A 25,056-nucleotide genomic window follows, 5' to 3' on the forward strand; every position below is an offset into this window, starting at 1 on the left:
GAACATCGAGCATCTTCCAAGGTTGCGTATTGCTTGCAGACTACAGTGCTCACAATGGAAGAAACAAATCCTAGTATACAACCACATTTGACAGCAAATAACCAACAGGCTCCCGTGCTAAGTAAAATTAGAAAATACAGGATGCTCAGTGCATTCGCCAAGCCCAAAACATTACATGTAAGGAATGGCCGTATCGGCGTGCCAAGTCGCGTGAGATGATAAAACAGAACGCCTCGATTTGCATTTGAAGAACAGAAACAAGGACCTTGATTGAAACATGGTATGCTAGCCCGTCAGGTCATTCACTATGTCTCGCAGGATGGGCCGATTCCCAACCACCTTCGTGCCGTTGAACAGCTTTGCACCCGTCTTTGAAGGCTTTCGAAGGCCGGGTGCTGCTTGTCGGGAACCCAGTGGGCTTAGTGGTTCACGGGAAGAGCGAGAAGGTGTTTTGTTCTTACCCTTACCTTTGCCCTTGGCAGAGCCAAGAGTCAAGGCCGCACCCGGAGACATGAGCTGCGACTGTGTTGTACAGGAAGGGAAAACATGCTTGTCTATCGCCTCGCTGGGCAAGTTGTAAACCCAACCTTTGCTTTCCATTAGACGCACGTATTTGCAGAGGAGCTCGTTGCCATCACGGAGAGTGGACCTGCTGCCGACAACCAGGAGCTTGGTCTGGGCGCGGGTGAAGGCGACGTTGACACGACGCCAGTCACGTAGGAGCTCGCCGACGTTGTTTTCGGCGTTACTGCGGACGCAGCTCAGGATAATGACCTCTTTGTCGCGGCCTTGGAACTTGTCTGTAGTGTGCATTTCCAGATCCGGGGTGTAGTGTCGCAGGCTCTGGCGAAGGAGAGAGAGTTGGCTGCGGTAGAAAGTGATTACACCAATGTTGCGCGCGGGAATACCACAGGCAATGAATGACTCCACAAGTTGTGAGCAGAGGAAGACCTCCATATGATTCACGACTCGATTGCCCTGTGCTATCTCGAGGGCTGCGGGGCCGATCGGATCGGTGTTGACCAGGCACGTTTTTGCAGATGGTGTCAGTAAGTCTCGCAGCCAGCAGGTGTTACTGGGGGTGCCCGAGCAGATTTCTCGTTGGGACTGTGACTGAGCATGGCTCAAGTCCTCAACATGGAATTTCTCGAGGGCGTTGATCTTGGGTATATCCAAAGACCGGGCTGATACCTGCGGCGTGCCGCATTTGAGACGGCCCGAGTAGATCAGAGTGTTGGAAAGTAACATGATTTCCTCACACATGCGGTACTGGTGCTCGAGGCTGACAACCGAATCTGGTTGTGCATCCGAGAGTAGTTTGAAGAGACTGATATCAAGTCCTCCTTCCTGGGCCGCTTTGTTCTGCACAAGCGGCGGCAATTGATAGTGATCACCGACCAGGATAAAAGTCCTTGCCATACGAATGGGGCCGAGGCAGACTGGGAGCGTGATCTGCGACGCTTCGTCGACAATACAATAGTCAAAGATGCGTTGGTTGAAAATGTTATGGTTGACTCCGAGGCATGTAGTGGCAACGACCTGCGGCTTTTCGTATGAGTCCTTGAGTTCTTCAATGGTTGATTTCGGGATTGCGGCAAGATCGGCAAATTCCTGAACATCTGGATGGATTTTGGCGGTTGCACCTATACGCAGCACACGAATGTCGTCGTCTCGAATCTTCAGCAGAATGTTGTCAACTGCAGTGTGGGTGTAAGATGTAAGAAGAACACTCTTGCCTTGTGCGACAAGGGCCCTAATTATATGGGCGATGGTTGTGGTCTTTCCAGTCCCAGGCATTCCAAGGACAAGAGCATAGTCTTTGGCGCTCATCACTTTGTCAATGGCTTGTCTTTGATCAACATTCAGGTTGCCAGGATCGGAGATCGTGTATGAAGATGATGTCGTCTTGAAGGCGGGCGCCTGCCCCTCAACAATGAGCCGTCGAAGCTGCCTCGCTTGGAACAAGTCTTTATCCATCATACAGATGAGGTTGTTTCGAACAATGGCCATGCCATTGCTAAACTCATCTTTGTCGATCCGGTAAACGAGCTGTTCATCTGGGGTTTCCAGGGCAGCAGGCTCTTCTTTCCCGACCTCCATGATTCCCCTGAAAGACTGGTTTGTGACTGCATCGAAGCCAGCCGTCTTTGATCGTGCATTGTGAAGTTTCCGGTCCACGCCAACCTTGATGTGTGACGAACTACTATGCACCACGTATCCGTTGGCAAGAGCAAAGTGGCCCTTTTCATCCGAAATGACAATCGGTTCACCCACAGATATCTGAGATTCAGCAAAGGAGAAACCAGGAGGCGCCTGCCTTTTGACAAACGTATAATGGTAGCGGTTTATCTTTGTCCCGATGTTCTCCTCATACACAGAATTCGGATCGATAACGACATCCCCGAAGCATCGGCCCAGAGCTTCACGCTCGCTGCTCAGCAATGTCCAAAGTTCTCGCCTGAACTTCACGAGATTACCCTCTTCTTTGGTCAGAAGTTCATCCCATTTACGGAAGAAGTCCCGATCACCGTTGTTCAGATGGCCAACAGCTGCATCGAAATCCTCGCCAAGTGCGCTGGTCTCGCCATCACCATCCTCGGAGAGCTTGTGGTAGATGAGGCAAGGAGTCTTGGCATAGCATCGAATACATTGACGAGCTTTCTTCAACATCGGTGGAAGCTGCTGCCTTTCTCGAATATAGCCAGCGAGGTGATTGCGCACCTGGATCATCTGGAGCAGTTCGTGTCGGATCCCACGGATACTCAGTGTTTTTGTTAGCTCAAGGTAGTAGAGAAGGCCAAATGTAACATCGATATCTGCAACAATTTTGAGCAACTAGTCAACTAGCTTAAAGAGGATCGGGGGGTTGAGCGAACATCTCATCACTTACCATAGCGATCCGACAGGAGTAGAGTGTAGAGAGCTGTTTGAGCCCTATGTGACTGATTTGTATCCCTTCGTCCAGTCTTGAGCTCCAGCGGAACCACGAGGTTCTTCTCCATCTTATCTTCACGACAAGTGACTTGCACCGTCGCGTCGATGTTGCCTTTGAGGCCATACATTGGGGACCAGATGTGCTCCTCTACCTCAAGCAGTTTGTTGATACTCAAGTTCAGCTTAGTGCTATTGCGGTCTTCAACCATAGACTTGGCCTATTGATCTTGATTAGCAAGTTTCCTTGGTAGAAAGAAGCCTCCATCGGCAGTGAGACATACCTGTGGCTTGACATGAAGGAAAGCATCTGCCCAGTCGAGAACAGCAGGCATCCTGCTCATGAGATATTCAACGGCTTCAGGGATACTCATTTGAATCGAGTACAGCTCTTCAATGTGTCTGCCCATGACGGTTTCGACCAATGTCTTCAATGACTCCATATCCCATTGGTTCGCTTTGAGGGCTTCTTGAAAAACTTCGTGGAAAAACACTCCGAAGGCTTGCGGTCGTTCGAGTGCGGCAATGACTTTGACTCGATCTTGAAGGACGGCCCGTCGCTGGCAGTCTATCGAGTCTGCTACGACCGTAGCAGAAATGAGATGGTCAGGGTGAAGGATGATCATGTGGTTCAAATTATCCACAACGCATTGGCCGGCTGCGTTGAAGTCCCCGACCAGGTGGATGTACGAGTCCTTGCTGCAGGGAGTGTCAAACCATGACTCTCGCAAGATAATAGCCTTGCGGTCTCGGGTTTTCTCGTCTTCAACTAGCAAACCCTGTACTTAAAGTCAGCGGACGGGACTAGATCCGGGGCAAGGGCAAGGTATCTGACCTGCTCTGGCTGAGTACGTCCTTTCGGAGTAACATATGTGCTCTTCGTGATGTCAACGATCTGGTAACGTTTGATGGCTTGTCGCCCTTTTAGGTTCTATTTGTTTTGACTGTCTTAGCATATATCTAGAAATTAACCGACTAAGAGTGACTAACATAAGCGGGTCCTCCTTCACCAGCTTGCTTCATAGTTTGCTCAATGGCCTCCAGATCAAAATCATCATCAAACTCATCATCCGATGATGCCACCTCAGGTTTGACTGGTACGGCAGTTGGGGTTTTGCTATGCATACTGCCATTTACCGGGGAATTCATTGCATCTGACCTCTGCAAAGATGGTCCAGTGGTTGTTGGCTTTGAGGAATTGACCGGAACGGGCTTTGTGTCACACTTTGCCAGAATTTCCTGCAAGTTGTCAGGCAGATCATCATATTCATCTTCAAAGTCATCGAATTCATCGCGTTTTGTTTCGTTAGTCGTAGTGTTATGGGGTATGAGTATGGGAGCTTTGCTGTCGAGCATTGAATTCTTTTTGGGCTGCCATGAACGAGACTTTTCTGCGTCAAGGGCAGCCCAGTCAGAAGATCCCAGAGAAGCAAACTCATTAGATGCATGTGCCGGCTCGATGAAAGGATCCTCCGAGGCATCGGCCAGCTTCATCAGACCTTGATCAAGATCATTAGATGAATGTGCCGGCTCAATGAAAGGATCATCCGAGGCATTGGCTAGGTCCATCAGATCTTGATCAAGATCATCGTCTCCGAACTCGGAGGACGACTCTTGAAGAACGGGCAGTTTCCCAGGTCTTACTTTTTCAAGCGGTACAGCACATGGGGATTCGGCGGTTTCTTCGTCGGCCTCGTGAAGTTTATTGTCCCTCGTGGGGGAAGACGATCGACACCTTCGCGTATCCATATGTTGGCGCAGAGGCGACGATCCAGGTGGAGCCACATCGGCAGGGGCCATGTGTATACTTTTCTCAATCTTTTCCATAAGATAGTTGATCCTTGAGGACTTGGGTTTCCCAGATTCGACATTGCTGCTAGTTCGTTGAAACACGCCGCGACTGGGACCAACATCTAGTCTATTGACTCGTCGTCGTTTTGTGCGAGAGGTAGGGAAATCGGTGGTGCAGCTGATCGCGCGTCTCAGCCCTGACGAGTCTCGACTTGTTCTGCCGGAACCTGGTGTCTGTGGCGACGAGGAAAGAAGATTTGCGAACCGTGGCGGTGGAAGATCATCGGGGCCATCAACCATGTTTTTATCCATGTAGTTGTTCCACAATTCAGCAGCCATATCATGTTGCGGTGTCTTGAAGAGGGCTTGTATTGAATGCAGATCAAGTGGTTCCTTTTGCACCTTTTTCTTATTCCCGTTCGAGGGAGAACCAGCAGGCGAAGAACTATGCCGGCGCTTCCTGCGACGACCCGCGGGTGTCTGGGACGAGGTGTCTGGGTTCGAGCTGGCAGGCACATGCTGCCAGATGACATGCTCAACTGGCGTCACCTCCGGGCCTGGCGCGGGATCAAACGAATCCTCAGCGTTGCTGATCAAATCCGCCAGAGGTATCCTATTTCCCGGAGTCTGAGGGCATTCTTTAATCAGCTTTGATTCTTGTACTTGGGGTTCCGGTGCTTGAGCGTCGCGAGGCGGAGGACATCCTTTGTCAGAAGACGCCTGCATCAGCTCTGCTACACTGTTTGAGCCCGAGCTTTTATGTTCTTTGCTCCCATTAACTGATTTCGTCTCGTCTTTCGAGGTAGCGCCGTCGGGAACTACGTCGCCTTCTTGGAAGCGAAACGCGTTCAATTTTGTTCGTGAGTTTGAGGATATGGGGTATGCATTGTTTGTTGCCATTGCTTCGATTCGGAAATATCCAATGACGCGTTCAAAATTGATAATGATACATTCCGCGGGAAGCTGGAGGACAATGTCAGAAATGGAGATACATTGGGGGCTTGAGATGAAACATACCAGTTAAAAGATGGTATTTACCGGTTCAATTACTTCGGATGTTTGTGCATATGAAAAGATGAAACGAATGGCGAGTCCAGCGCCTTGTTGGCGGGCAATAATGGGGGAGGGCCAGAGGTGATAAGAACGCGTCGCGTGTGTAGTGCTGACACCTATTTTCCAAGGCAGGAGCGTAGTTCTGCCTGAAATAACAGGTGTGAAGGCGGACAAGAAAATTGCCCAAAGTAGACTAGCGCGATAACTGGACAGCTTCCCGGCCTTTTACGGCTTCAACATCAACCCGCCGAAGCACCCCTCCACTCTCCTGTAAGAGGCAACATATCAATTGAGACCGACATTGCCACTTGAATTTAAGAGGATATTCTGTCCCTTGTGACTTCCACCAATTTCCTCGCACGCCAGTGTTCATTTGATCGGCCCCAACCCTCCTTCACCCCCATCTTCAAGATGACTGCCCGGCCATTGTCGCACATCCTCCGGGCGCGCTGCCTCCTTCGCCAGCCCCAGAACACCCAGGCATTCTCAACTCGATCCAGTCTCCGCGCCGCGGACCATGGTGACCACTATGATCCTCCCACCGGCTGGCTGTTCGGTGTCAAGCCCGGCCAGAAGTACGAAAAGGAAGGCTGGGAGAACATTTGGTACTACGGATTCATTGGAAGCTTTTTGGTCGCTGGTGTCGCATACGTTTTCAAGCCTGATACCTCGTACGTATAATCCGTATCCCAACCTAGCGCCTCAATATTGGCTTCTATGCCCCTCGCACAACTCGAATACTGACAATTGCGATAGTATACAAACATGGGCTCTCGAAGAGGCCCGACGGAGACTGGAAGCTGAGGGAATCCTCGAGGACCCCGACAAGGTCAAGAAATAAACGCCAAATTTGTACACTGTACATAGAGATCAAAGAGGGACTATTTTGATTTATGCCTGTACTACCTGCGACGGCAGATATGATGTTCCGGTCTCGTTCTTAGACAGGTTTTTTTGCATGCTCATTTATTTTCGTTTGTTCCTTGTTGTATCACTTTACACTTTTCGAAGTTTCTTTCCGTCATGTTGGTTATAGGTGCTCCGGTCGCAAAAGAAATGCTTATAATTCGCACTGAGTACATCATGAAATTATTCAAGTTAAACAGCATGAAAGTTGATATCTAATACGCTCTTCGCAAAATGTACTGGAAAACAGATGCCGACTGGCATTCGCCTCCTCGCTATTCACATATGGATTCTCAGATCTCTGGATATAGATCATTTCTCCGAAGCAACGGCATTTCACGCCTAATCTTTGCCACAAGATCGAGATCAATATCGGCAGTCGCGATTTGTGGTTCCTGGTGCTCATCTCCCAGCTTTGCTACCACTTCACCCCACGGGTTGATGATAACAGAATGACCATAGCTTCGTCTCTTCTCATTATGGGTGCCTGCCTGCGCAGCTGCAATCACGTATGACTGGGTCTCAATAGCTCTTGCTCGTAGCAAAGGCTCCCAATGAGCCTTGCCCGTCGGAACAGTGAATGCCGATGGATATGTGATGATCTCAGCATTCTGCCGCCTCAATGCCAGGCTGATCTCTGGAAAACGCAACTAGATAATCCAGAATGAGTAAGAAGTTGAACCGGCTGATGTCCTATAATGTCAACATGCATTGTACTTACATCAAAACAAATACTTAGACCAACACGCCCTATAGGTGTTTCAAATGGCTTTGGGATTTGTTGTCCCGGCTGGACGCTCCTAGATGGTTCAAAATTAGCGAATGATACTCAAGTCATCTATCGGATCTTTAAAAAAAAGCTTACGCGCTCTCCTTGAGTACAGGTCCGTCTTTGATATCAACGTCAAACAGGTGGACTTTCTGGTAGGTTTGGGTGATGGTTCCCTTGTCATCGATCCAAATCAATAAATTCTTGAGCCTGGTTTCAGAAGCTATTTCATGGATCCCAACATTGATGTGGATTTCCTGTTCCATTGCATCTTTCTGTAAGGATGACACAAAGCTAGCCCTCTCTTCAGACTGGGCGAGGGAGTAGGATTGCTCTGCGGAGGATGCGATATAGTCCGATGCCTCTGGAAGAAACAGCACCTAACATACATGAGCTGTCTATCAGAGAGTTGGCAATAGAATATACATAATATTACCTTGGCGCCTGCTGCAGCAGCCTTTCGAACCAACACCTTGCACTGAGCTAGATTCGAAGTTATGTTGCTAGTCGAGCATATCTGCCCCACGGCCTATATCAAAGCAGGGTATTAGCCCAGTGGCTCACGCCCGATGGATGGTGGTGCACATACCGCTAAAACCATAGTGATAAGATTCAAAATCTGAAAGACACGTAAACAGACACTTGAAAGGAATATGAAAGCAAGTTCTTCACAAGAAAATACGTTTATTGTTAGCAATTAAATGGCATCTTTCGACCCCAAAGTGACGAGCCCGTATGCTGACTCAGCTAGTTATCGCGATGATCAGCGATAACCTTTCTTCCGCCAAGACTCTCACCTCGGATCTTTCACAAGGCACACAGGTTTTGACGGATTCAGCAACTGCTAGACGGTAGAATCTTATCGTCGCAATGAAGAGTTTAAGGAGAGACTTGTCTGCCAACCCGCAGGCCGCAAATGTTACCAGCAAGGTCTTCGTTAGGTCGACGAAAAGTGGAAAGGTTCAAAAGATTGTCCGCGAGCTCTATTTGAGAGAAGATATTCCTTGCTCTTCTAAGCTCTGCTCACAATGCCCGACGATTGCGCCGGCTGATGCCAATGGAAACAGTAAGGAAGTGATTACGGTGATGGTCGAGCAAGTTGCTAATGCGAAACAGTTGCGCCGTTCATCCTATCCGATCGCCCCGCCGGCACAACGGCATTCCCCCGAGGCCACTACATTGTTCCAGATACAAATGCGCTGCTTAATGGAATGGATCTTTTTGAGCACACTGGCGCCTTTTACGATGTGATTGTCCTCCAGACCGTCCTCGAGGAATTGAGAAACCGGTCACTACCACTTTACAACCGTCTTCTGGCCCTCGTCAAGTCAGACGAAAAGCGCTTCTACCTCTTCTTCAATGAGTTCCGCCGAGAGACCCATGTTCGGAGAGGTCCGGAAGAAACAATCAACGATAGGAACGACCGCGCTGTGCGCATGGTAGCAAGCTGGTACGGTTCCCACCTGCAACAATCAGCGAAAAAGGGAAAGAAAGAGAAGGCGATTCCGGCAATTGTGGTCATAACTGATGACAAGGAGAACCTCCGGAAATGCAAGGAAGAAAATGTGGCGGCCTTGTCGCTATCTGACTATGTCTCCGGTTTGGAGGGGTCTGAAATGTTGCTGGATATGATCAGCGAGTCAAAGGATGCGCGAGATGCCAAAGAAGCAACTCGCGGGGAACTATTCTACCCTGAATACTTCTCAATGTCAAAACTCACGACTGGTCTGCGAGCTGGGACTTTGCACCAAGGAGTGTTCAATGTTTCTCCTTACAACTACCTGGAAGCCTCCGTCAAGACCGCAGCTTTCGATAAACCTCTTCTCATTCTGGGCCGTGATAACAGTAACCGCGCTATTGCAGGTGATTCTGTCGTGGTCGAAATTCTACCACAGGACCAGTGGAAGAGCCCCTCAACTAAGATTGTGGACGAGGAGGCCGTGACCCGTAATGATAACCCTGATACTGAGGAGAGCGAGGCTGTGGTGACGGATAGAGAACGCAAAGCTCTCCAGGAAGAAGTCAAAAAGGCCCATGGCAAGAACTCAGATGGCAAGCCACAACCTACTGCCAAGGTTGTTGGTGTGATCAAGCGCAGCTGGCGTCAATACGTTGGCCACGTTGACTCGAATTCTACTGGCTCACAGGCCTCTGGCAGACGGCAACAAAACGTTTTCTTGCTGCCCATGGACAAGCGTATCCCGAAGATCAGAGTACGCACAAGACAGGCTAGCGAGATTCTTGGTCAGCGTATTCTTGTCACCATCGATTCTTGGGACCGCGATTCGAGATACCCTACCGGCCACTTCATTCGGTCTCTGGGAGAGCTTGAAACCAAGGGTGCCGAAACCGAGGCTCTATTGCTTGAATACGACGTTCAGTACAAGCCATTCCCGAAGTCTGTACTGGACTGCCTTCCATCTGAAGGACATGATTGGAAGGTCCCTGTTTCGAAGGAAGACAAGGGCTGGAACGGCCGGAAAGATCTTCGAGACTTGCTTATTTGCAGTATTGATCCACCCGGCTGTCAGGATATTGACGACGCACTTCACGCGCGTCTTCTGCCAAATGGAAACTTCGAGGTTGGTGTCCACATTGCGGATGTGTCGCATTTCGTCAAGCCCAACAACCCAATGGATCTCGAGGCCAGTGTTCGCGGAACCACTGTTTACCTAGTCGATAAGCGTATCGACATGCTCCCGCATCTTCTTGGTACAGATCTGTGCTCTCTCAAGCCCTATGTTGAACGATATGCCTTCTCGGTTCAGTGGGAGATGACACCTGATGCCGAGATAGTGTCTTCGAACTTCTCTAAGTCGGTCATTCGCTCCCGGGAAGCATTCAGTTACGAACAAGCTCAGTTGCGCATTGACGACAAATCGCAGCAGGACGAGCTAACCGAAAGCATGCGCACCCTCTTGAAATTCTCCAAGGTTCTCCGTCAGAAGCGTATGGACGCTGGTGCCTTGAACCTTGCCTCCCCGGAAGTCCGCATAGAGAGCGAGGGTGACGAAGTGGGCGATCCTTTGACGGATGTCAAGACTAAGGCTATGCTTGACACTAATAGTTTGGTCGAAGAGTTCATGCTTCTCGCCAATATCACTGTTGGCTCGAAGGTCTATGAGTCCTTCTCTCAGACGGCCTTGCTACGTCGACACGCCACTCCACCGCCTCAGAATTTCGAGGACCTCCAAAACCAACTCTCGAAAAAGCGGAACATGGAGCTTGATGTCTCCAGTTCGCGAGCTCTGGCTGATTCCTTGGACCGCTGCGTCGATCCCAAGAACCCATTCTTCAACACCCTGGTCCGTATATTGGCGACCCGTTGCATGACCTCTGCCGAATACTTCTGCGCGGGTGCCTTTGCCGAATCTGAGTTCCGTCACTACGGTCTCGCGTCACCCATCTACACCCACTTTACTTCACCCATTCGACGATATGCCGATCTTATGGTTCACCGGCAATTGGCTTCTGCCATTGGGTATGAAGGCGAGGATGGACACGCAGTCATCGAGGGTGTCAGCACCCGCAACAAGCTAGAAGACATCTGCCGGAACATCAACGTCCGTCACCGCAATGCACAGCATGCCGGCCGCGCTAGTATTGAATACTACGTGGGTCAGGCTCTCAAGGCCCGTGGAGAGAAGATGGCCGCCGACGGTGTTGATGCGGGCATTGAAGAAGAAGGGTACGTGATGCGTGTGTTCGAGAACGGTGTTGTCATCTTCGTTCCCCGCTTCGGTATTGAAGGTGTCGTTCGTCTTGAGGACTTCGTCCTGCCCGGTGAATCTGGAGCTCGTTCTGTCGCCGAGAGACGGGAGCTAGCTCCTCACCGCACCACGGAGTTTGATAGCGAGGAATACACCCTTCGTGTGGAAGAGAAGGGTCACCCGGAGAAGGAACGCAGTGTGACAGTCGAACTCTTCCAAAAGGTTCGTGTCAATGTCAGCTCCGTCAAGGAAGAGGGTCGTGGCGCCGGCAAGAGAAGGGTCCGGATTCTGGTTACGGAGGCATGAACCAAAAGCTACATCCATGTAGATTAGATCTAGTGTTAAAACGGCGTTCAAATCAAATGAATGACAGACGATTGTCTATTTTTGTATGTTCATTTTGTCTGGCATATCTGTACTCTGCGCTATGCAGTTATATTTAAACCTTTTTCAAAGTGATCATCCTGCGAACCAAGCTGACCGGGGCCCATAACGGAGCATCTGTTCCAGTGGCCTCCAAGGCTGGGGAAATAGTCGCAGGGCGGTCTTCCTTCTCATTTCCGCCGTGAGTTCCAGTCAACGGGCCAGGCTGGACGGTGGAATCACGACGTCCCTGAGCACGCTCCAACTCGCCGACCTTCCAACCACGGACGACCCACAAACACAAGGAAGCACCGAAATACATGAATCCAGTAAATAACTGAACGCGCAGATATGAACTCCCGCCACCAACACTATGGCTGCGGAGCTGAAGGGCGATAGCCTCGGAGACAGTGCAAGGAGCAACAAGTGTGAGCCAGGTAATGCTTAACCCGGAAGGAAGGTCTCTAATACCAATAATCTCCGCCAGAACAGGAGAAACAGTAGCCCAATACGTGCCTGCGACAGTGCCAACCAAAACGGCGAAGAAGCATACCACACCCATACTATCAGCAGAAGTCCAGATGGCGAGACAGAACAGACCACAGAGGAAGCTGAGGAAGGTGGCAATATTAATGCGACCAAGCCGGTCACTGAACATGCCAACAAACGGACGGCCGAGACCCTGACCGAGGTTGAGCAGCGCCGAGACAATACTCCCCTGGTGTGACGAGAGGCCGACGGAAAGAGCGAAGTTGGCAACGCTGAACAGCAGCGCCACATAGCCGAGCATACTGAACATACCCCATCCGAGGAAGAGCAAAAACTCCGGGCGACGCAGGAGGGGCAGATGGAAAGCTGTGAATCTACTGCCGACGGCCTTATTGCGGTCCCGGAGCAAGTTACAGCAGACCAGGTTCACGACGCAGGAAATTATACCCAAAATGCGGAACGCCCAGCCCAACCCGTAGCGCGGGATAATGGCGCCCACTGCGAGGGAGTAGATCAGGCCACCGAGACCAGATCCGGCAGCGTTGATGCCCATCGCTACACCACGGTGCTTGTCAAACCATTGCGGGGTGATACCGACACTGCCCACGAAGAGGAAGCCCATGCCCCAGCCGAAACAGACGCCTTGGCTGAGGAAGATGTGCCATTTCTGGGTTGCGAATGAGGACCCTATTAGAGAGAGGGTTTCGAAGAAGACGCCCAGGTTGAGTACAAATCGTACACCCCATTTGTGGATCATGTGGGTGGCTAATGGGGCCACCAGAAGGGCACAGGAGATGCTCAAGCCGCCTGTGAAGGCATACGATAGGGCAGATGTGTTGGGGAATACATCGTTTGAGAGGTAATAGCTTAAGAAGACTCCATAGCTCTGGATATCAGACCTGTTAGTAAGATGACAATGAAAGGGGAAGATATATGACTCACGCTATTAATGCCCCAGGTATGCGCATTAATCCAGAAAACACAGGCGACACAGACCCAGCCATAGCCACCGTCCGGGGCCACATCGCGCTTATATTTTTCATCTTCATCCACGTCTAGTGGTGCCGACTGCGGATGCAACCTCTGTTCCTGTTTTGCAGTCTCTCGGTCCAGATCGTCCTGGTGGGAACGGATGATATCAATTGGCACATTATCTGCCATGGTAGCTAAAATACAAGCCCAGCTTGTTGTTATTTTATGAGCTCCTTAGAAGACCGAAACCGGTTGCCGTTTTCGTCACGACATGGAGGTATGTAGTGAAAGAAGCAAGAGACTTAAGTTAGCACGCTAACCAAAAAAAAAAGGGACTAGATTTCGATCAGTTTATCATTGGTAATAATTGGAGTCAGCGGACTATCGGATTATCGGACAAAATGCCGAATTCGAGGAACATTGTTCGTATAGAGGAAAGATGGCCAGGGCCTCGTGGTTTATTATTTCTATTCGGCGATATTTGACCAATGAAGGAAGCTGATATACAGCTACATTGCTTCCGAACCTGTGCAGTTCTCAGTCGAGGAGTCAGCGTTACTTGGCTGTGGGGTATCTTGTGCCGAGAAGCCGATGCGGAGAGAGTCCAGTCGAGTCCAAGTTGGGCAGATGTGGGGGATTTTTAGTCATTCCAAGGTTTGAAGAATGGCTGTCTAAGCTTAATTAGAGACATGTGTCCATAGGGCTGAGACTCTGTCAAGTATTAACTGCTATATATTCGAATATGCACCTACGTTGTCCAATATAGGGCTTAATAGGGTTTAATAGAACCAAGCCCTTATCTATACATAGATAAGAAACATGATGAGTCATCCGTTGCCTCGCGACGGGCCCTAGGGGTTTGTTTGGGAGGGGGACCAGCCCAATGACGCTAGCCAGCTCAGACCGTCAAGTGTAGATCGCAACTAGACTCATCTCATCTTAGTTCATCTTGGTCCCTCTTTCCTGTACTTATCCGTATATCTCTTCAAATCCTTGATCCTTGCTATTTCATGATGCATAAACATACCACTGGTCAGAGGAAGGTCTCACCTCCGGGCCCATCCTTCATGTCCAATGATCAAGTTTGTAAGTGACTCTTTGGTGTTGCACGACTCGGAGCTGATATGAGTCAATAGCAACGTACTTGAAGGACTTGCGGGCAAATCGTCCCGCCCGTCCGACAGGATCTCGTCCATATCCAGGCAGAGCAGCCGCATCAACAAGCGATCTGCCTGATAGTCTTCCTCCAAGGGCATCCTCGGCATTCTCCATGCACGCCCCAGTCGAAGATGAGATTGAAGATCACCGACGCTCAGGCAGTGCAATGTCCCATCGCCGGACGAATTCCCATGTGACTAGCGGCAGTGCAATGGGCCGACCTTTAGCTCAGGAGCCACGCACGCACTCCATCCGAAAGAACGTGTTTCCGGCACAAATTCATGCACGTACCATTCCCATCCCGGCATCTCCATCTCTGTCCTATCGTGAAAATGGTCAACGACGACACGAAAAGGAGGAGGCACGGTCACTACGAGATGCCTTGCAGAAAATGGATGTTCAGGACGATGTTGGTCTTCACCAAGCAGCCCAGGATGAGGCGACAGAGCTAGTTTGGATGCACCAGAATCCTGGTCAAGCTTTCAAAAACCCTTACGCACCCTACCAAAATCCCGATGCCAACAGGCGCAGCCAGAGCCCTGTCCGAAATGGTTCCCGAGAACATAACTCCCTGACCAATAGATTCAGCCAGTCGACAGGCTCAAGTGTATCCTCTGATGGTAACTCTAGCCCTGAGTCGCTGCGGAAACGATCATCTCTGGCTGGACCCTCAAAGAAGAATCTCAAAGTTAACTTTAAACTACCTGACGAGGAACCCGAGCAGCCTGTTGCTCCCAGAACGCGAACTGTCAGCAGTGATTCATCTAAAGGAATCTTCAGGAACCCTGACGACAAAATTTACGAAGAGCCCACTGATACTCAGAAGGAGCCCGAAGCAAAGTCAGAGTTCTCTAAGTCTGACTCGTCAGCTTTGAAGAACAAACCGCGCAACGCTCTGGGGCGTGTTCCTAGGCCACTTCCTTGGTTGCAGAATAGAGCTCACAGCAGCCCTGTGATGGATAAAATCTCGCGATTTGAAACCCACAAGAATCCTCCCACCCAGTCGCGTAACGCCGGATTCACTCGAAACGAAAGTGCTACTCCTCCCCCCACTCAGTCACACAATGCCGGTTATACTAGAAACGAGCGTGCTACTCCAACTCCTCCCCCCGAACAAAAGGATGAACCTGTCCCCACCCAGGATGGAAGAGAGAGACGCAGTGACGATATTCGCGCAGCGACCAGCAAAAGACGAGGGGACCGCAGTGAAAAGCTACCAATGCCTTCAGCCGTCAGTGATCGAGTTGGACGCCCAATCGTGAGCTTCGACCAAACTTGGAAACCAACTGATCAGCCGAAGCCTGATCGTCCAACCCTACCCGTGATCGAAGTGGCAGCACCGACCATTGAAGTCTCAGCCCCCTCAATCGAAGTCTCCGAGCCGCCTCCAATCCCCGTGATCCATGTCCCAGACATCAAAGTACCCACTATCTCCGAGATAGAGGCTCCTTCCAAGCAATCGACCAGAGCGGTACCCCAGCCGACGAGAACTAGCCCAACTAAACAGGCTTTCCCGAAACAGCAGGGACCTGATTCGCAGAGCCGTTGGTACTCGCCCTATACACGATCCGGTGTCCCAACTGCAAGCTGTGAGCTATGTACGCTTTCCATCTCCGGAAAAATTGTGACCGCTGGCGGATGTCGATTCCACCCGGAGTGTTTCACTTGTTTCCACTGCCACACAGCTCTCGAATGTGTGGCTTTCTACCAAGAGCCGGAGTCTAGCAGAGCCGAGAGGTTAGAAACCGAGGGTAATGACCCTGAGGCCCGTGTGCCACGTTTCTACTGCCACCTTGATTTCCACGAGATGTTCAGCCCCCGTTGCAAGAGCTGCAAGACCCCCATTGAAGGAGAAGTGGTAGTGGCATGTGGTGCCGAATGGCATGTCGGCCACTTCTTCTGCGCAGAGTGCGGTGATGTATGTTTTGATTTCCTCTGATAATTTCGCACGCAAGACAACTAACAATTTCTTCTCATAGCCCTTCGATTCCCAAACTCCCTTTGTCGAGAAAGACGGCTTCGCGTGGTGTCTTCATTGCCACTCGCGCCGTACCGCACCACGTTGTCTGGGCTGCAAGCAGCATGTCATGGACGAGGTTGTCATCCCCGCAATTGGCGGCCAGTGGCACGAGCGCTGCTTCAATTGTCACGAGTGTGGCGATGGGTTTGGACCGGAGGGCCGGTTCTTCGTTCGTGAAGGTGAGCCTAAGCGAACAGCCAAGGGACGCATCATCGGTGGTCCGGTCCAACTGGCTATCTGTGAGAGATGTGAAGGTATCCGTCTTAAGGCACCTGGGATGTGTTAGGCTTTTGCACCATCTAGTTGGGGGGCTACGACCACCATGTTTTAACGAGACTACTGCTTTTATGATAGATGCACGCATGATGTCGGTGTTTGATTGTTGCATCACTTGATTCTTGATTTCTCTGCATGTGTTCCACAACCCTTTTTTCGGGTTCATTTCGGGAGTTTGTTCTTTTTTGTGTTGAGTTCCAAGGTTTTGTTAGCCAGCGAAGATTGTCAGTATGATATTGGCAATGCATTTAGAATGAGGAAAAACGCCTCTAAACACCTCTCTAAACACCTCTCTAAACACCTCTCTCTGTCTTATCGTCATATCATTGAGATCAATGATTCCAATAACTTCCCGTATTCTCCTCTCTGATTAGGTATCTAATTCTCTCCACTGAATTTCAAGCAGGCCACTCGGGATCAGCCTTGCGCCTGAAAACAGCAACATATTTGTTTCCCTTATTTCTCGTAACTTTCTTCGACTCCTCAGTCTCAAACTTCATAACCCGCACACAAGGATCAAGAGCAAGCTCCTCCTCAGAAACCCGCTCAAACAGATCCTTACTGCTCGACGCAGGAGCCGGCCCACCCTCCGGCTGTTCCCCATGCAGGAAATGCCGCAGGACCCAGTGGTGATACTCCTCGACATCGGTAATCGTGTACAGCAAGCCACCGGGCCGCAAGACAAACGCATACTCCGAGTTCAGGGACTCGGAGATAATACGGGCCTTGTGCTTACGGGCCTTGAAATGCGGGTCCGGGAAGCAGATGAAGATCTTGGAGAGTTGGTGGTGGCCGAAGAAGTTGGGGAGGAACTTCATTGTGTTGCTGCGGATTGCGGTGATGTTTTCGAAGTTTCCTGGGAAGAGTTTCTCCGTGCCGATTTCGTCGTCGTTGGCTGGGGCTGGGGCCGGGGTTGATTCGCTGTTTTCGGGTTGCGTCGAGGCATCTTGAGGTTCGGTTGATGATGCGTTCGCGGCTTTGTTCTTGAGACGTTGTTGTTGGTTGCGCAGGGCGTGGATGCGAGAGCTCACGTATTCCAGCACTGAGGTGCGGATTTCCATGCCTGTGGTTTTGTTGTTAGTTTTGTGGTGCTCATTCGGCCGGGTGCGAATATATATTTGCAGATCGCTGCGCTGTACTTACCGACCATTAGGGTATCTGGCAACAATGGCGCCAGGCCAACCATTAGCCCGCCAAATCCGCATCCGATATCCACGACTTCGACCTCCTTGGTCAACTTGCGCCCTCCGCTGAGGTTCAGTTTGGATGTATCTGGATCCACGAATGCAGGGTAATGGGGTGACCAGTCCATATGCGCGGGGCTGATGGGGCTATTGGAGTATTATTAGCTATCAGTTCAGGATCGGATGCGTAGGAATTATCGCCAGTGAAGCTCGAGAACCCCATGAATATTCCCATAGAAATATTTTGATGTGAAATAGGCAAAAAGAGGATACATACTACTCTAGCCGGTGATCAGAGAATGGATTCGCATGCGCGCGCTGGCGGAAGAATTTCTTCTGCGGCATCTTGATGACGGAGCCATCGGTGGATTCCTGCTGGGCCTGGACATTGCGACGGTACTCTTCGCGCTTGAGTCGCTTTGAAGGTGGATTTTGGGTGGCCATTGTGAAGATCTGACAAGAGGAAAGTCAAGGGAAATCGAAAAGGCCGAAGTCGACGAAATTGAGAAAATCCCGGCCCCACCTTTTACTCCACAGCTTGGAGTCTCTCAACCTTCTTGTCTCTACGTTATACCTACTTATATTTGAGCTATTTAGCTATTTGGCTATTTGTTCTTCATTCATCACTCTTTAATCCCCTCCAACATGACAACAACATCCCCCTTCCCCTTCCCACCAACCTACAACTTCCCCCCCTTCTTCACCCCGCAACCAAACACAACAACCCGGCACTCGCAGCTCGAGAAATGGTCCTCTCTAATCCAATCCTGGTGCCGGCATCACCGCCAATACCGTCTCTCCCTAATCGACGCCGTTGAAACCCCACTCTTCCACAACACAGCTCTGCGCAAGCGCCTCGATCTGCGCGAGGCCCGCGCGGTCATCGACTGGATGACCAAGAGCGAAGAGGAGGGCGGTGGTGGGCGGCGAGCGGAGTGGATCTCTGATGCTGGAGGTGCGTCGTCTTCGGGGGGCTTGATAAACGGTGCTGGGCAGGGACCGAAGACTGTTGCGTGGATTTGGTGGAGGAGGCCCGAGGAGTGGGCGGATGTGTTGGTCGAGTGGGTTGAGGGCACTGGGCAGAGGGGGTCAGTTCTGACGGTCTATGAGCTTATTTATGGGGAGGGAGCTATGTCACAGGGTGAGATTGTCTCTTTGGTTGTGGGTGATAGTGTCTACAGCTTGTGCTAATTCGCGTCTACAGAGTTCCATGGCATGGATACTGATGTCATGCTGCGCTCGCTGAATGTCTTGGTTAAGAGGGGCAGGGCGCAGATTTTTGGTGCTGAGGGCCAGGAGGGTGTTAAGTTCTTTTGAAGAGCTCAAGATGAGATGCTGGGATTTCTCTATGAGATAAATCGTGGCTATTCGTGACAAAAAAAAAGGCGCTTCTCATGTGCAGGTCAAAAGACATGTCAATTCACGTCGCTGATACTCCAAATTTATACACAGAATCCATGTTCTTGGGTTGGAAGCCCGAAGTGGATGAGGGGCGTGGACTCAATACCTTGGTATCAGTCTACTGGTCCGTGTTCTCGATCATCTCCTCGGTCAGCTCGTATTCGTCGGCGGCACGTGTCTCCTGCGACATGGCCATGTCAAGGAGCCAGTCAACTCGGACGATCCGGGGGGTTTTCTTGATATCAAGCGCCAGTTGACGGAATCGAGGCCAGACTCGACCGTGATTAGCTCCGGCGCTGCTGAGAAGAAAGACATCCTTGCGAGCAGGGTTGTCGTCCTCCGCTTCGCTTTCCTCGTCGCTCTCCTCCCGCCGAGAATGATTCGCTATAGCCAGACGACCGCGGTAAAGCATGCATTCTCCTCCGTTTGTTTCAACAATAGATTTGAATGCATCAAATCCGCCTCGAATGTCCTCGACGCAATAGATGCGATAGCCCTGCAGCATTTTATTCTTGTTCTTCTTTGCATTTGTTGTGACAGAAGATAGGTCAAAATTGTACTTCTTCTCGGCTTCTTTATCTTCCAGAGGGAAATCGGATGGGTCAAGCAATTCCTCCTTCTTTAGGCAACTGGTGATGAAGTCTGTGCTCACGATCATCGGCGCATACGCGAGTGCATTGACAAATTTAGTGGTTCGCAAGATCGACGGTGCGGCCAAGTGAGTGCATCGTCGGGCATCTTGGACCACCATAATACCGAGATCTCGAAGGCCTCGCTGTGAAAGGGTCAGTAGATAGATCTTGAGCCAATCGTGTTTATAACTGCAATAGCCAAACAAACCTTGTCTGCATCCTCTTTCTTCTCGTTGCCCTTCCCTACCCATCTCTGATAGCCAGTAATCAGGAGGTGCATAGCAATTGGTGGCCGAGACTTTTTCTGTCGTTTAGTCTCCACTGTTTGCTCCCCATCGCTCTCATCCTCAGCTTCAAGTGAGGCACGCTTCTTGTTCTCCGGAACCCGGCCCTCGTCTGACTTTCGTCTGCCACCGTAGATAACACCGCCCACACGTTTCCTTTCCTTTTCGTACAAGGCAAGATCCGGGGCATACTCATGGAGTCGGGCAGTTGCTGCCTCTTTTGACTTGCGGCTACTAGTCGACGACGGGGTCTCGTTTTCCTTGCCCTCGGACATGATTCGAGTTCGTGCGGGTGTTTGGATAGGTCGGCGTGACTTCCCATTACCCTGCGGGGTACCGAGCGAAATTTCCGGGGCATCCTCATCAATCTTCCGTTTCTTCTCAGCGGGAGGCTGCACTGAAACCATATTTTGGTTCTTGCTTTGCATTGCTCGCCGTGGGCTATGGGCAACAGTCTCCCCGGACGAGAAAAAGACCTGTTCCAAAACATTGCGGTCGAGCTGGGTCTGGCCTGCGACTTCTCCGAGATTGGTTCGCAGAGGGAAGTGGCTGTAGCGCGGGTTTGAGGCCGGCTGTAGCTTCCATTTTGCATAACTGTCCTCCAGCCACAAGTGGTTGACAACTTCGAGGCCCCATTCCTTCGCCGCATTGCATTTCTCACTCGTTCCATGTGCCGTAATCAGATGGGTATTTTCTTGCTTTAAGGTTTTGGTACATTCTGCACCTGCTGCTGCAATCAAGTTCTCCAAGTAGATTCTTGCTTCGCCAACATAATTGGACAAACTGATCTTCAACCCTTCAAACCCGGGGACGCCAGTGCGAGAGATCGGGTAGTGCAGTAGTCGCCTGAGAGGTGAAGTATATGTGTTGAATGTCATGAGGCGGTAGAGCCATGCGAGATTCCCAACGTCTACGTTCAGTCGTGATGCTGTGCGGTACGCAAATCCTTCTCGGTAACGACAAATTAACATGTCTGCCTCATCAATATTTGATGTCATTGTAGCACCGCCTTGTTCGAGGACAGCTTGGATTGATCCCTGCAAGTGCGACCCGATTCCAAGATCCGGAGAAAGCATAATAGACTTCCCTTCAAAGACACTCCGTTGGCCTGATTTATGAGCCGAACTGGATGGCGTGGGCAGCTTAGACGGGTCTGTTGTCGACGCACCGACCAAATCCTTATTCTCTTGCCATCGGATCGGAGTATCAGGGCCCACGCGCAAGATCTCTGGGTCTGGAAGTGTATATGGACGTTCATCGATTCGTCGACCAAGTTTAAGGCAGTCGTCAAACCTATTTTCAGTCAGCGAGGGTCACTGGCTGTTGTACCATGAAACTCACCAGTGCGGTAGTACAATCTTCACGTTTAATTTCTTCGCCTGGACAATGCGTGCCTTGTCGGAATCGGCGGTGAGGTCCACCAAGTGTGTAACCATCTGAGAAACTCTTGGAGCGTACAGCCCACCTTTTGCGACGACACCACCTATGATCGCATCCTTGTCTCCCTCGGGTATGTCGCCGCAGGTAACTACCACATCATTCATGAACAGACGCGGATCTGGGCTGTATTGGCGGGGGTTGGCCAATTTTCGTTTCGTCAATGAGGTATTCACCCACTGTGGCTTCACCACAGGGATCAGCGCATCGCAGGTAGTATCGTAGGCTTCAAAGTCGATTGTGGTAGAGATCAAATGGCTGAACTTGGCCACATCGGGGACCTCGGCACCAGATTGGACAATCAGAGGCTCGCCGCCATTTTGCTCGAGGAGAGTAGCGAGCTAGGCAATTATATGTTGTCAGTCTAATACAGGCTATACTAGTAGCAGGAAAACACGTACCTGCTCCGCGGATTCACTCGAGAGATCCTTGGAGCATACAATACAGAGGCAACACTGCTCGAAGAGCTTAGACTCTCCGCTTTCAGTTGTCATGGCCAAATTTGCAGATAAAATATGCGATTGAAGACTTGATCGTTGACTGGAAAAACTCCAAGAGAGTCACATCCAAGTGTAAAACAAAAATGAGGCAATCGGGGACGCGCCCACGCGTGTCAGGAACGCCCGATCACGTGCACCACAGCGCGCGGGGATTGGAATTCGGATAGATCTAATTTGATATATCTAGTTTGGAGACTCAAGCTAAGTCTATTTCTAAAATAAAAAAATCTCATTACATGTAGTATTATCAAAGAAACTCAATTTTTGTATACTTAACATCGGCTCGGAATTGCAGTCAAATAAGGAACTTCCAAAGGAAAGGCCTATGGCTGCTTATGACCTGCCGGATCTCATTTGTAAATTACAATTTTGATCTCGCAGTCATTACGAGCCCTGACTAAGGATTCCTCTCTTCATATAGAATAGTAAAATAGAAAAGACTGGTCTCTGTAAAACTATATTTCCTCTCGTGGGGTTTTGTTTGTATACATTAGGCGGTGTAATTCTGCCAAACAGAGGTTATAATGAGCTCCAGGAAGATATCTTTCGCCCTTCGGGGCATATGGTCAACTGAAAATATACAGAGAAGATTAGCATGGCCCCTGCACTAAGGATGACACGCATAATCAAAGAGAAGCACCTATTTTTTTTTCTTTACGCGAGGAGAGTACGGATATTTTGCTACGATGTATTTGATTGGTCCCACACCACGTGGAAGTCACGTGGCATCGCCGTTCGACCCACCGCGTCTTAAAAAGTGAGGTTATATTGAGCTCCAGGAATAGATCTTTTGCCTTTCGGGCATATTGTTAAATGAAAATATACAGAGAAGATTAGCGTGGCCCCTTCACTAGGATTATACTCATAATCAAAGAGAAGCTACCTATTTTTTTCCTTTCGAGGTCCTTTACTACTGGCTGATCTATTTGATTGGACCTACGGACCGGGATTGTGAGGTCACGTGACTAACACTTGGGCGTAGGTTCGAAGTGACGACGCGCGATGAGACCAAAACGTCTGCACGTTGAAACAGGCAAGAATGTGCTTTCCGATCATAAAATGTGATTATAATTACATTTCATAATGCTTGTATTGATGAACGCCTGCCAATAACATTGAATTCGATCTATCCTCTCAATCAGACAGACGCGAGGCGTTTCAGACACATTCCAACTAGCTTGCTCATATGAAACTCTTGCCACAGCAATCAAGCAGGCACGAAACACCCGTAGTCCGATTGGCTACAATTTCCCTTCACCTTTCATACTCAGTTCATTTCTTCGGACATAGGGCCATATGCCGCGTCCAATTTGCTTGATGGTAGATACAGCCCAGCAAAGATATCAGTGACAGCGTCAACCGGCCACTCTTCTTGGTCCTCGGGCTCGGAGTCAACCTCGGACACAGACTTGGACACAATCTCGCAATCAGGTCGAGATCCAGATGTGAAATCAGGGCTAATATCGGGGTCATTGTCAGAGATGGGTTCAGTTTGAGTAGACTGTTCACATCTAGAGGGTTTCCCAGAGTCGTTGCCATGGGGTGTTGGCGGTGCAACCAAAGGCATCGGTGGATTGGGAGGATAGATTCCGGGCTTAATATTGTTAACATACTTCTCTTGGATTCTTAGAAGAATACTTACGTATCTGGATTGAAACTGTTGGTGAAATTGGGTTCCGTACTCTGCAGCAAACTGGGCATCGGTGCGCCTGGTAGAACATGTTGTCAGTATATCCATAATTCACCACCCCGGAGAGTAACAGAAGAGACCCACGCAATTCCCTCCAATGTATCACAATAGTAGCCGATCAGAGAGACAGAAATATGCCCCTGGCTAGGTTCCTTGGAATAAAGGGCATCCCGCCAGCCTCCCATCAACACCCAACGCTTTATCGCGTTATCTCCAGCAGTATTTTCCTCATTGGACAGGCGGGTGTAATGTGGTAGGTTGGCTATGCACTATCAGCATATATTCAGAATGTACAGAGGTTCAAAACAACGGAATATGTACGCACTGGCACCAGTATGGTATATACGGAGATGACTGTAGAAAGGGTGTAAGTTTTTGAAAGTCGCCCCGCACATCTGAGTGTCTTGAACCAAGATATCGCAGCTATTTTAATTAGCCTAGACCTGACAAAAATATCAGGGAACTTATATGATACACGAAGGTGTTGCAACGATTCATGGTGACCAAAGAGGCTCTTGGCCCATGAATAGTACTAGCAAGAGCAAGTCTGACTTGGCGACTCGATACATATTTACTTTGGTTCGGCTTTAGTTTGAAATCAGGGTTGTCATTTGGAATAGGTCCTATGTAAATTTAATATATTGTTATTGCCAGAGCAAATTGCCTATATTCTATTCTCACCGTGTGCGTAGCCCCAAACTGGATGTGGGTTCACTGCATCCAGTACACCCGGATTGACAAAGTCGCTTTTAGATAACTGTGGCCGGGTTGCCTTCATTCTGTCCAGATGGCTCATGGATGGACGAGCTTGCAATGAAGATGTGAAAGGAGAAAGATGTGCAGGGTACAGTGATGGCAAAGGAAGGATAAAGTATTGGCCATCGTGGGGGGTTTTTATAGACTTCATGCATATGGCGGTGACAAACAAGGAGTAGAGTGTATGCAAGAGGCCTTGTTCAGGAAAGTTCCCTATGTGTTCGACGGGGGAATGAGTGCGATCAACACCTATCCATGGATGTTCCTACATAACTTGCTTGAAAGTTGTCGCTTACCTTAAATCAAAAACCTGAACTATGGTTTTATAGGTATCTGTAGGGCAAACAAATATCGAGTTGTAGTTATTTTTCTCTGCGGACAGACAACCTGTCTATTGTATACCAACACCGTCTACCCACTCCCTTCTTCCTATATTATACAGAGTCAATTACACATCTCAGACTTCGGTCCACCTTTTGTGAAAATATAATTGGGAGTTTTCATGATCTTCGATGCCATACCGACTTGCGTTCGGCTACTATTACAAGGACCCTGAAATATCCCTGAGTTAAAAAATTGCGTGCCAACGTGTACATGTACCTTGTTATGTAGGTAGATAGCTTCAAGCATACAAGGAGATCAGTTACCCAACAGGCGCTAAAGGCAAAGTTTTACTATCTACAACGATCATAAAAATATCGGTATTCATGCATGCTTCAGCTGCTATGTACGAA

At 49.8% G+C, this 25,056-nt stretch overlaps 10 protein-coding genes across 10 annotated transcripts; 4 read left to right on the forward strand and 6 right to left on the reverse strand.

Moving 5' to 3' along the window:
* Nucleotides 1–285: 285 nt before the first annotated feature.
* N7471_000585 (bifunctional ATP-dependent DNA helicase/ssDNA endodeoxyribonuclease DNA2) lies at nt 286–5,622 on the reverse strand (the record flags this gene model as incomplete). Its single annotated transcript, XM_057273306.1, has 5 exons — nt 286–2,816; nt 2,891–3,152; nt 3,216–3,710; nt 3,767–3,862; nt 3,922–5,622. The coding sequence occupies 5 exons, from the start codon at nt 5,620–5,622 to the stop codon at nt 286–288; spliced, it is 5,085 nt and encodes a 1,694-aa protein (XP_057141485.1).
* Nucleotides 5,623–6,186: 564 nt separating this feature from the next.
* Nucleotides 6,187–6,616, forward strand: N7471_000586 (uncharacterized protein; the record flags this gene model as incomplete). Its single annotated transcript, XM_057273307.1, has 2 exons — nt 6,187–6,446; nt 6,532–6,616. The coding sequence occupies 2 exons, from the start codon at nt 6,187–6,189 to the stop codon at nt 6,614–6,616; spliced, it is 345 nt and encodes a 114-aa protein (XP_057141486.1).
* A 358-nt stretch (nt 6,617–6,974) lies between these two features.
* On the reverse strand, nt 6,975–8,051 carry N7471_000587 (carbon-nitrogen hydrolase family protein; the record flags this gene model as incomplete). The annotated part of the gene is made up of 5 exons (XM_057273308.1): nt 6,975–7,331; nt 7,403–7,481; nt 7,547–7,830; nt 7,887–7,979; nt 8,040–8,051. 5 exons carry the CDS (start codon nt 8,049–8,051, stop codon nt 6,975–6,977), a joined length of 825 nt encoding a protein of 274 aa, XP_057141487.1.
* Nucleotides 8,052–8,320: 269 nt separating this feature from the next.
* Nucleotides 8,321–11,466, forward strand: N7471_000588 (exosome catalytic subunit DIS3; the record flags this gene model as incomplete). Its single annotated transcript, XM_057273309.1, has 2 exons — nt 8,321–8,516; nt 8,567–11,466. 2 exons carry the CDS (start codon nt 8,321–8,323, stop codon nt 11,464–11,466), a joined length of 3,096 nt encoding a protein of 1,031 aa, XP_057141488.1.
* A 133-nt stretch (nt 11,467–11,599) lies between these two features.
* On the reverse strand, nt 11,600–13,173 carry N7471_000589 (MCT family MFS transporter; the record flags this gene model as incomplete). The annotated part of the gene is made up of 2 exons (XM_057273310.1): nt 11,600–12,898; nt 12,955–13,173. 2 exons carry the CDS (start codon nt 13,171–13,173, stop codon nt 11,600–11,602), a joined length of 1,518 nt encoding a protein of 505 aa, XP_057141489.1.
* A 715-nt stretch (nt 13,174–13,888) lies between these two features.
* N7471_000590 (LIM domain protein) lies at nt 13,889–16,715 on the forward strand. Its single transcript, XM_057273311.1, has 3 exons — nt 13,889–14,070; nt 14,121–16,060; nt 16,122–16,715. Exons 1-3 carry the CDS (start codon nt 13,995–13,997, stop codon nt 16,446–16,448), a joined length of 2,343 nt encoding a protein of 780 aa, XP_057141490.1. The 5' UTR covers nt 13,889–13,994; the 3' UTR covers nt 16,449–16,715.
* A 121-nt stretch (nt 16,716–16,836) lies between these two features.
* On the reverse strand, nt 16,837–18,066 carry trm8 (tRNA (guanine46-N7)-methyltransferase; the record flags this gene model as incomplete). The annotated part of the gene is made up of 3 exons (XM_057273312.1): nt 16,837–17,501; nt 17,582–17,769; nt 17,900–18,066. The coding sequence occupies 3 exons, from the start codon at nt 18,064–18,066 to the stop codon at nt 16,837–16,839; spliced, it is 1,020 nt and encodes a 339-aa protein (XP_057141491.1).
* A 201-nt stretch (nt 18,067–18,267) lies between these two features.
* N7471_000592 (ESCRT-II subunit protein VPS25) lies at nt 18,268–18,939 on the forward strand (the record flags this gene model as incomplete). The annotated part of the gene is made up of 2 exons (XM_057273313.1): nt 18,268–18,763; nt 18,827–18,939. The coding sequence occupies 2 exons, from the start codon at nt 18,268–18,270 to the stop codon at nt 18,937–18,939; spliced, it is 609 nt and encodes a 202-aa protein (XP_057141492.1).
* Nucleotides 18,940–19,005: 66 nt separating this feature from the next.
* Nucleotides 19,006–21,870, reverse strand: N7471_000593 (uncharacterized protein; the record flags this gene model as incomplete). Its single annotated transcript, XM_057273314.1, has 4 exons — nt 19,006–19,798; nt 19,864–21,232; nt 21,281–21,717; nt 21,778–21,870. 4 exons carry the CDS (start codon nt 21,868–21,870, stop codon nt 19,142–19,144), a joined length of 2,556 nt encoding a protein of 851 aa, XP_057141493.1. The 3' UTR covers nt 19,006–19,141.
* A 1,273-nt stretch (nt 21,871–23,143) lies between these two features.
* On the reverse strand, nt 23,144–24,344 carry N7471_000594 (uncharacterized protein; the record flags this gene model as incomplete). Its single annotated transcript, XM_057273315.1, has 5 exons — nt 23,144–23,585; nt 23,651–23,828; nt 23,892–23,989; nt 24,042–24,189; nt 24,248–24,344. The coding sequence occupies 5 exons, from the start codon at nt 24,342–24,344 to the stop codon at nt 23,144–23,146; spliced, it is 963 nt and encodes a 320-aa protein (XP_057141494.1).
* Between the last annotated feature and the right edge of the window lie 712 nt (nt 24,345–25,056).

The sequence above is a fragment of the Penicillium samsonianum genome (genome assembly GCF_028829775.1).
Source record: "Penicillium samsonianum strain IBT 33392 chromosome Unknown utg000001l_segment0_segment0, whole genome shotgun sequence".
In the NCBI taxonomy this organism is placed as follows: domain Eukaryota; kingdom Fungi; phylum Ascomycota; class Eurotiomycetes; order Eurotiales; family Aspergillaceae; genus Penicillium; species Penicillium samsonianum.

Excerpts from the sequence above, each read along its gene's own strand:
- N7471_000590 (XM_057273311.1), top strand. The coding sequence starts at position 13,995 with ATGATGCATAAACATACCACTGGTCAGAGGAAGGTCTCACCTCCGGGC. Across the intron at positions 14,071-14,120 it reads CATGTCCAATGATCAAGTTT|CAACGTACTTGAAGGACTTG; the intron begins GTAAGTGACTCT and ends ATGAGTCAATAG. Across the intron at positions 16,061-16,121 it reads TCTGCGCAGAGTGCGGTGAT|CCCTTCGATTCCCAAACTCC; the intron begins GTATGTTTTGAT and ends TTCTTCTCATAG.